The 10,485-nt window shown below is 40.4% G+C and overlaps 2 protein-coding genes across 7 annotated transcripts in view; one reads left to right on the top strand and one right to left on the bottom strand.

Annotated features, from left to right (window-relative positions):
* Positions 1–861: 861 nt before the first annotated feature.
* Positions 862–3,272, top strand: LOC140311741 (gamma-interferon-inducible lysosomal thiol reductase-like). The gene is made up of 7 exons (XM_072389239.1): positions 862–1,025; positions 1,964–2,152; positions 2,253–2,324; positions 2,401–2,493; positions 2,589–2,741; positions 2,967–3,035; positions 3,118–3,272. The coding sequence occupies exons 1-7, from the start codon at positions 885–887 to the stop codon at positions 3,181–3,183; spliced, it is 783 nt and encodes a 260-aa protein (XP_072245340.1). The 5' UTR covers positions 862–884; the 3' UTR covers positions 3,184–3,272.
* Positions 3,273–3,401: 129 nt separating this feature from the next.
* Positions 3,402–10,485, bottom strand: part of LOC140311740 (3',5'-cyclic-AMP phosphodiesterase 4C-like) — an 80,405-nt gene continuing 73,321 nt past the window's right edge. For all 6 annotated transcript variants that reach the window (XM_072389233.1, XM_072389235.1, XM_072389234.1 and 3 more), the window contains 3 exons: positions 10,015–10,137; positions 9,329–9,511; positions 3,402–8,511 (listed from right to left, as the gene is read on the bottom strand). In XM_072389233.1, the coding sequence (XP_072245334.1) occupies positions 7,945–8,511; positions 9,329–9,511; positions 10,015–10,137 (873 nt within the window). In that variant the 3' untranslated portion in view covers positions 3,402–7,944. The remainder of the gene's footprint in view (positions 8,512–9,328; positions 9,512–10,014; positions 10,138–10,485) is intronic.

Genomic DNA, 10,485 nt, shown 5'->3' with positions numbered 1-10,485 from the left:
AGTTGCCTCAGTTAACATTGAGCATCAGTGAGACAACATCATCTTAGTCCAGTGACATGTTTAGCCATGATGGCTGGATCCACCTCTGGAAATGGTGTATCCCCTCTTATCAGTGCAAAGAAAATAAGTTTGGGCCAGATAATGTTCTAGGCAGCTAAAAGGCTCACTTCTCGATTGAGCCAGTTAGTTCATTTCTATCTGCTTTTCAGTTAGATGGGAGCCGGTATAAGTTTAAAATAGATAAATAAATCAGAAAATTGTCCCAGAGCCCGAAATGACACCAACAAAGCTAATGTTGCGTTGTCCCTTCGAGTTTTATAACAGCTTTTAAAGGGGTCAAACTTAGAAAACAAGCCGATAAGCACAACACAAAAGCCGAAACCGTGAAATGTTTCTGGTTCAACACGGGAGAAAGCTCTGCTCCTCTTTAAGTAACACAGAGCTCAGCTGGTGTCGACAGCTTCCAGATGTTTGCATTTAGAACTTTCTGACAAAGATGAATTAAACATAAAGTTGTTCAGCCGACAGAAACTCCCAGACATCTGGCGTTTTAACTTCACCATCTGGACAGTTGAGCTGTCCCGTTTTTGCTTATGTATTTAGGTCTAAGTCATTTGATAACATATCAAAGTAGCCGTGTTAACCCACCTCATCATGCTCAGTGATATAAAACAGACGATTTAAAAGAAGCTGTTCATATTGGTCACCAAATCCAAGCCGTTGTGTCGAATTTGAACACGTGTGAGTCTTAGGTGTCAGACGGCTGTGCAACACCTGTTCTTAATCAGCTGATGACTGCGCGCATATTAGCCAGCTGTGGGGAGGAGTAGCATCAGTCCTCCCTTCTCTCGTTCTCTTCCCGGAGGTTTCGTCTGATAACAAGCATGAAGCTGTCGGGACTGTTGGCTGCGATTTTCCTGGTCTGTACCGACCGGCAAGGTTTCGGGATATCTCATCCCAAACCGGGCTGTCGTTATCCTCCATCTCAGTGGTGTCGGTCACTGGAAATAGCGGTTGAATGTAAGGTGAGTGGACCGAGTCCGTTTATAGGTGGATGTTTTGTGAACTCAAATTTAATACAAGTTGTTGAAACTTAAGAGTTTTAAATGAAAGATGACTGGGTGCATCTACTGCTTGAAATATTGAGCATGCGGTAAAGTAGGGTTGCTAGGAACAGAAAGAGTCAAGTATCTTGGAACTGACCCATTATCTCTTTAGTCTAAATCAAATAACCGAGCTTTTGTTGTATGAATGTAAAGTTGTCTCGCTTTTCCAACATCTGAGATGCCAAACAATTTTCATCTGTGGGGAAAATGTATATTTGCGACAATTGCTGAACACCACCATTTCTCTTTAATCTTATTCTGTTTGGTTGTCCCAAAGAACTACTTGGGCTGGAGTTCAGATTCCCTGGTCTGGACTTAAATGAGAGTCATGCTTCAGAAATTGAGCACCAGAGGTTTTTCATGTGACCAGAGCTGCTTTGGGTCAAATCACTCAAAAGGTTTTTTTTTTTTTTTTTCCTTCCTCAAAGAGGAGTCAAAGGCCAGTTTCTGTCACTGTATTCTGTAGTGTTGGGACTGTTACCAGAGTTCATGTAGACAAATTATTTGACTAAACTTTATACCTAAACTCAAATGTTTGCTTCGTCTTCAACCACAGCTCTTAACGCAACACAATCTGGCTCAGAAGATCTTTACATTCTCTTTATTTTGTATGAGTGCCTGCTCAGGCCTGTAAAACTGACTTATACAATGGAAACCTTGACTATTTCATGGGAACAAGTTTACTGTTTCAAGACTGGATTTGTGTGTGTGTGTGGGTTTTTTTTTTTTTTTTTGTTTGTCAAGAATCATGCCTTCCTTGTGACATGCTTGTAGTAATTCCAGAAATGAGCTCAGATGTCAAATGCCCTGCCAAAATGCATTAACTTGTGGCATTTGCTTTCCTCTTGTGTCTGTAGGTTCAGAAACAGTGCATGGAGCTCAATGCTGTCAAGCCAAACCAGACTGTTCCTCCTGTGCAAGTCACACTGTACTATGAGAGTTTGTGTCCAGACTGCAGAGTATTTATCACCCAGCAGCTGTTTCCCACCTGGATGATGCTGCAGGACATCCTGTCTGTTACACTGGTGCCTTATGGGAATGCTAAGGTACATCACTCATCCCTCCAAAGTGAATTTAAATTTGCACTGCTCTAAAGGGGCCTAATCTCGACCACACCAACCGACTGGCCTTTCTCTTCTATTCCAGGAGATTCTGTCAGCAAATTCTCCCTTTATCTGTCAGCATGGAGCACCTGAATGCAGAGCAAACATGATTGAGGTTGGCTTGTGAACACCTACATTTCACCTTTTTTGTAGCTTTCAGAGATGCTAAGATGCACTGATCTCGTCCTCAGGCATGTATCCTCCATTTAGCTGGAAACTCTCTTGCATTTCACATCATCAACTGCATGGAATCCTCTACACATGTTCTCAATGCTGCACAACCAGTGAGTATCTTTTTTTTTTTTTTTTTTTTTTTTTTTATAAAAAAAAAAAAAACCTCACTGAAAGTTGCTTGTTACTGCCTCTGTCCTGTCACCAGTGTCTCCAGCTGTACGCTCCCTCTGTGTCCTGGTCCAGCGTAGACCTCTGTGTGGATGGACAGTTGGGATACAAGCTGATGCATGCCAATGCTGCCATGACCAGAGCACTCAACCCTGCCCACACACATGTCCCTTGGGTCACTTTTAATGGGGTAAAACAAGTGAAGGAATACATATACAATATCTGCTAAAAGTTTGGACAAACCCATACACTTGATTAGCCATGTCCAAACATAACCCTTTTGCTTTTCACAACTGTAATGTTGCAGTCTTATCTAGGATGTCAAACTGCAACATTGTCTAGTCTAATTAAATGCCATCAACTTGGGTCCTTGAAAGACTGGGGCCTGATTTCAGGTTGTGAATAATTGTTGTAGGAATACACGAAGGAGAACGAAGACAAGGCAACATCATCCCTCTTCCATCTGGTCTGTGAACTCTACAAGGTGAAGACTCTTTTGTTCATGTTGACTTTCAAAAACTGTCTGAAAATCAAGTGTATAACTGCCTGACTTCTTTCCTCTGCAGGGTGTGAAACCTCCAGCCTGCACAGGTGCTCCAGTTAAACTGAGCAGAAGTGTCTGCACACCATGAAGTTGACATGTTCCTCAGCAGGAAAATGGCCGACTCGAACATATCGAGTCGCATTATTGTTTACAGATTCAAAATGTAAAGTTTGATATCCCAAGGCAGCCATTATTTTTGGCTTTGGATGTGGAACGTTGATTAAACAGTTGTCCAGTATAAAACTCTTGACTAACACTTCCTTTAGCAAAATGGAATAGTTGTAGCCTTAAACAAACGCAGGCAGACACACTTTCATATAATTTATTGGCATTTTCCACTTGAAACACCCTGAACTCCCGCAACTCTTTTGGCTTTTTATGCAAAACATTTGACAATCATTGGAGTGGTAGGTGTACACACTTGATTTTTAGGCTCCAGAACATAGAAAAAATTAAATGTCCTATGTTACAGTACATTCTCTTGACGGACACACTTAAAGAATAAATATCTTTAGACGTTTACACAACAAGCTGGTGGGAGGAGAGTGCAGATGGCATGACCATTAATGAAGGCAGTAACTGTGCAACACATTAATGGTGCAAAAGCAGGGACTCTCCTGCTCTTAAACACATTTAACACTATGTGGCACTGTTTCCCTGTGAAAAGCCAGAGTACTGAAATTAACATGCTGACAGCTGATTGTAGACATCTAACAAACTCTATCTGAAGTCTTCAAGAAGCCCATATTTGTCAGTTAGATGGGCTAACATACTCCCAAAAGTCATATTTGTATGAAAATGAACTCAAGGTAACTTGTGACTTCCTACATTTTACACTCACCTTGTGCTACAGGAGAAGGGAGCAAATGGTATTTACAACCAGTTCACTGAGTTATGGCAGCCACATGTAGGACAGGCAGGACAACAATCAAAAATAATTCATGAATACAGTGCTTAACTAAGTCTGTATTGGCTGCCTGTTGGTATCGACATGGTTCTGGCATTGCTCCTGCTTATGAAATAGTAAAACCTTTTAATAGAACTTTAAATCTTTTTTTTTGTACATTTTGTACTTTTAGTCTAGTAATTTTTCATTTTAGTTTCACTTATATTTGATCGTGGGCCTTCAATACCCTCTGGAATTTAAAATGACTATCAGCGTCTAGTGTTTCGTCATACAAACATGAAATTTTTTAGATCTGAATAGTTTATTTTGCAGTTCCTTATATTGAGTGTAATTCAAAATATAATCCTTTAGCAGATTTGAACTGGGTTTATTTTTCTGGTTTTGGTCTATTCACTCTAATACACTTTGCGCTACATTCAATTTGTATGAAAACTGATTCTTGCAGTAATTGCATGTATAATCTCTGTATGATGCCACTTAAGTTAGGGTAATAAAGCAGGAGGTGCTGAGGTTTGACCTGACCTTTTCATTATTTGTTTGGTCATCAGTGTCTATGAATGATTCTAAACTAAAGGAGTGATGGGAAGCCAACTTTAAGCTGATATTCTCTCCCACTTAACTGCTTTAACAGAAAATGACAGTTCTGTTAGTGGAAGCATCTACCAGTGTGTATTATTCATCTCTCCCCTCCTCAGTAGTTTTTCTCACATTCTCAGGAGAAATATTTTGAAATTTCCAAGGGGTCAGAGTCAAACAGTCAGTGTCAGCATCTCAAAACAGCACAATGGTCCTTTCACACAAGGCTCAAATCTCTCCTTTAAAGTGAAGCTGATCAATGAGGTGTACTAGCTGAATTAATGAAATACTGTTAGACTAGTGTTTCCTACTACTGCCTAACCAGGAGGTGCATCATATCTGTAGTGCTTGCTTACTTCCTGGTCTTTTTTTTTTATTTTTTATTTTTTCAGATTACCTTATTGATGGTGATAAACACATCCCTTGGCTGAATGTGTTCATAGTATGGAGAGACATGACAGTCAAAGTGATGAAACACCTGCAACTACACACATTCTCAAGTCTCAGCTATCTGATTAGCAAGGGGCTGAAGAAACTGATCCTAAGCTGCACACATTCTATTAAAATGCCTGCTTTAAATACTGTTAACATGTATGATTTGTAAAAACTAACACTATAAAGTTAATGACTGTGATACAATCATCAGTTTAAAATCTCTAGTGTAAAAATTTACAGCATTGTAGGCTGGCAGGTGTTTGTGAGTTTTCAACACTTGTGGCACGCTGTTATTCCAGCTGCGCTCTATCTACCACATAAGACTGATAACCTGATGGGACACAATCTGCTGTTTTAAACTACAGGTGATTCTTTTCTGTCACCAGTTTCTGAAACCAAGCTCTACATCAGGATCTGTCGGCAGGGCAGGAAAACAAACCTTATTGAAAACTAGCCTTTTAGAAGCTGCTCATTTACGTCACACCACACACCAGACTTTAGGTGTGGCTGAGGTTTGGTTAAAAACGCCAATAAGAGGACGGGGAAAGATGAGCTGTGGTTGAATAATCTTGTTCACTTAGGAAGGTTCCTAATCATGCAGAAGTATCTAATCAGTCAGCCATGTTACAAGTTGGTCAAATAGTCTAAGTAAGGAAAACTTTATAGCATAGCATATGAAAGGCTGGACCATTCTTCATAAAAGAAACTAAAATAATCTCATTTCATAATTTCTTCCTGCAGCAATATTGAAAGTGAAGCTTGACAAATGCCCTTTCTTAACCTCAAGATGTTTTAAACTGGGGTAAAGAAAAAGCCTTTAGGAAAAGACCTAAGAGTTCAATACCCACTGTATAAATCCCATGTTTTCCCCTAAACAACACTCACAAAATGAGGTAGTCTTATTTGAAACTAATCGATAATTCAAGGTAACAGCAGGACACAGCAAATGTTAGCAAATGTTCCTCAAACAAAAAAAAAAGAGTAATTCACTACTTGGGGACTATTTCAGGGAACTAAATGGGCTCAAGTAAAGCGAAACTACAACGCATAGATTATTTCTAATGAATGGATACATCTTGTGTTTTTTAGACCAAAAATGTTGGTGGCACAGAGAAACGAGCTGTTACAAAGACAATGGTTGTGGTGCTGGTTTGGTCTTTGCATGGGATTATTTGACAATAATGAAACTGTTATTACCATAATATGTTTAACACTATTCATTCAACTGGGAGCAACATTCTGATTGAGATTCAGTTAGATTTGGAGTGGTAAGAGCATGTTTTTTTTTTTCATATAACAATATGCAAATCAGAGAGGCTTAGCATACTAATTATGAGCTCACACATGCTTTGTATGTCTGCCTCCATTCAATGGACCGAGTTCACAGGGTTCAGTTCTCCAACTCACAGCTCCGGATCTATTACAATGACATTCTGGATACACTAGCCTTGAAAATAAGACACGCTACAAATTGAAAAGGGTTGCAATTATGTCAGGACACAGCACTGTTAGAAGGCACAGTGTTTTCACTATCAATTTTCACTTTGTTTAAAACAATATTGGAGGAAGAAAGATGTGGATCGATGTTGAAGCTGACTGGACATAAAGAGATTATCAGACTCCTTTAAGGTCTTATTTGTATGCCAACAAAAGACATTTTGAACTTGCAGCTCTAAAAACTGAGGTGCAAACTTTAGTGGATATTCCTCCAAAATTGACCACTAGAGGGCTGGGAACTTTGACGCTGGTTCACCAAATCTGCCTCTGAAGCACTGGTTTGTTTCCTGCCCCGCCTTCTGGTACCTGTAGTCAAATGTTCTGTACTGCTTTTATGATCAGTAGGCCTACAGCAGGTGAAGCCCTTTGTGTGACTGAATAGAAGAGCTGAACGGCAGAGACGATAAAGTGCTACTACAAACCGGAGGCACCCTGATTAAAAAATGCTTTTTTTAAGCACATAAACACGTATGAGACCAGCAAACGTACAACAAGGAACAGTATGAACTTTAAAACAACACCATTTAAAACAATCTTGGGTACTGTAAAAGAAAAAAGAAAAAAAAAAGGATAACGCTCAAATTAATGATACAAGTGGGGTATTTTGTCTTTTCAAAAGGTGAGACTGGGTGCAGTCTTCAGCGTTCAATATCTGTGGCGCCACAAGCTGGTTTAGGTATTTGATTGCTTCAACTGCCAAATTCTCTATTAAAGGGTTTTTAAGTAAATCTGGAGACGCACATGTTGAACAAAGTCTATTTTTTTTCTTGTTTGGAGGCAAACAGGAAAAAACTGTTTGGGGTTAGGGGTACATCTGTGCTACATTAGATTTGTGTTTCTCTTCATACCCTGAGGTTAATGTCCATTGATTTTCTCACTGCTCATTTACATCCTGTATTTGGTTAAAATGATTACTCTCACACATCATTCTCAAAGAATCATACTCACTTTTCCCAACTAGGACTCAATATTCCTATGTCCTAAATTAAATCTATGGTGGAAAAAGTTTCCAAGACCCTGTCACACCGCTGTGATCCTTATTCGCTGCTAAAGTCCAGACATCACAGTTATTTTGGAGGAAGACATTTCCTTTATCTTTTTTACCTTTTGCCTGAGAACAGGCCTAAGGAGCCGCTCTTCTTCCCAGTTTGAATGCAGCAGTTTTAATCTGGAATACTCCTAAAGCTACATCAAACCAAGATGGGACATAAAGGCCTCTCAGACACGCTTCAGACAGAGGCTAAAAAGATTCTTCTTGTTGAGAAAAAATAAAAAAAGACAGAGGAGGAATGTTCCTCTGCTCTCCAGAGAGGGTGTCTCCAGTGTAAAGGGACTGTGGTGATTTTACAGACATTATTTGTAAAGGCTTGCCCTGCCCAGGCCTCCACACATCCTGCACTTGTGTGTATCAGGCAGGGCAGCTTGTGCTGGTTATTACGTGCCCATACGCAGGCAGGCCACTCCTTCGCCCTCCTGGCTCAGCTCTCTGTCCTTGTTGGCACCTTCCTGACCCGGGGAGGTCAGTGTCCTGTGGGGGTGGGGGCTCCGCACCGACATTGAAGCCAGATTCAGGGTCCGGGATGGATGAGGCGATGGGGGACGGTACCTGCTGCTGTGCGGGTCTGGAGACAGAGACGGGGAGGAGGAGTCCCGATGGCTCTCACCACCAGTCTGGAACTCCTCCTCTAAGGGGCTCTCCAGATCGGACTGCACATCCTCCTCTTCCTCCTCCTCCTCTTCCAGGGTTAGTTCGAACTGGAACTTGTCCCCTCCTCCTACTCCTCCTGATATTACGACTCCTCCTGCCCCCACAGCTCCATCAGCTGGTCCCACCTCAGGATGGTGCTCCTCGGGACTTGAGGGTGAAGGGCTGCGTGGGATCATGCTCTGGTACCACTCCCTGTTGTCCTCCAGCGTATCCAGGATGTCCTGGGCGTCAGGATGCACCAAGTCTGCCCACGTCTCCCACAGAGGGTGTGCAACGTAGTCAATGAACCCCACCTAGTTACGAAATATGAAAATATGAAAAATATAACTATAAAATAAAAGCTTGTTTAGTAAAGATCAGATGATGTCTTTCATGTGGACCAGCTGTGGAGACATGGTTTTCATGTGTCCTCTCATCTTTAGATTTATATCACCCAGTAAAAAATGTCTGGTACAGTTTACCTGATGTGCATTAGCTTCTCCAACCTAGCAAAAGATGATCTGAGAAAATCATTGTAAAACTACATCTGTATGAACTATGGACCTCTAATTACACTATTCAGATGACTTGGGTCTCTATGTGTAACTGTATGGGCTTCCTCCCTGTGCTCTTTACATTTTATGACTGAACCTTCCTAGTAACAGTAACAGCTTTTTCAGACTGTCAGACAACCCCTGACTTCACCTTTTTGTAAAAGAAACAAACAAACAAAAAAAATCAGCCCCTTCTTATGCCATAAAACCATCCTCCACTAGTTAATTCAGGTCATGTGAACACTCAATATTCAGCACACACCTTTGTCTTATTGGTTTCTAATTTTGTTTGAGGAACTAAATTATTCTAATCACAGCAACCTGGTCTCTATAATTGTGTTCAATTTAGTTAATTTTAAGTGCGTTTTATTTCAGAATATCAAAGCTGTTTTTTGTGTCGTTTTAAAGTAACTTTTTGTGAAAATATACAAACTACACAAATTTGACTTTTTTTCTGCAACCTATTTTTTCTTTAACTTCTTTAGGATGTCACACAACCTATGAAGGCATTGAATTAATCGCCAGCAACTATTTTACTATCTAAACGTATGAAAAAGTTTCTTTTGAAGTCTGTTACCTGGCTCTTCTCTATGGAGGCGTTCTGTTTGTCACACATTGGACTGATCTCCATGCCCTTGTCCCGCTCCTTGTCTCCCTGGGTGAAGAACTCCTTCATGATGCGGTCTGTCCACTTGCGGTAAAGCTCCAGTGGTTTGGTTGGGTTGCTTAAGTCGGCACAGTGGACCATGTTCTGTAGAACCTGCAGAAGCGACACCCTTTGACAAACTGCTAAATACAAAAGGCAACACTTCTTGTGTGCCAGAAAAGAGGTACCAACAATTTTAAGTTGTTCTTCTATGGCGTTAAACAACAAATTACTTTGAAAACTTTGTTTAATTCTGCCTTTAACACAACAAAACTCACTGTACAGATTTAAAAACTTTTATGTCCACTGGGCAGAGGCACCTTCACACTGCAGTTGCATATTTAAATGTATTTTGACTATTGATTAGCTACAGATTCAGCATGATATCTGAGTAATGAGTGATCTGCTCTCAATTAGGAAAAAAAAGAACGTCTATGAGAGAATGTTTAGGTGTACAGAAACATAAAGGCTGTTCAGCGTCCCGTAGAAAGGGCAGCAAATACATATGAAATGTGTATTACAAGTATTACATACTACTTTTAGGCTTTTGTATGTATGTATGTAAGTATGCTGTTAAGGTGTCATAAGTATGACATAATAGTCTGTATTGTTCTAACCTGGATGCGGTCAGAGTAGTTGTCTAGCAGCAGGACTCCAAGACTCGTCACTTTCTTGGTCTCCACCATTGTCTTCATGTCTGCTAAGAAGTTCATGTGTTTGGACATATCTGTGGCCAGCACCTACACAAGAACATGACAGTATACAACAACAACACAAAAAACAGTCGTCTTCAGTGACTCTGTTTCACTCAAAGGTCTTTATTTTCAACATAAGGGATCTGTCTCCAAATACAACTGTGACCTTTGATTTAAAGGTACTAAAGGATGCTACGTCAAAGTGTTAGTATGTCCTACGAAGTGTGTGTTAAAGTAGACACTCACTTTTGTGTCATCTCTCAGCTTCACTGCAACAGAGTGATGTTCAGGTCTGGTTTGGCACTATTTAGATCGTGATCGCCGTTAATAAGTTTTCCATTTTGACTTAAAAGAATTTGTTTCCAACTCAAAAGTCCCATGTACCAGTGCAAC

This window comes from Leuresthes tenuis, unplaced genomic scaffold, assembly GCF_036924035.1.
Source record: "Leuresthes tenuis unplaced genomic scaffold, fLeuTen1.0.hap1 SCAF_7, whole genome shotgun sequence".
Classification (NCBI taxonomy): domain Eukaryota; kingdom Metazoa; phylum Chordata; class Actinopteri; order Atheriniformes; family Atherinopsidae; genus Leuresthes; species Leuresthes tenuis.
Note: the sequence above shows the minus strand (reverse complement) of the source record. Positions and strands in the feature narration are given on the sequence as shown.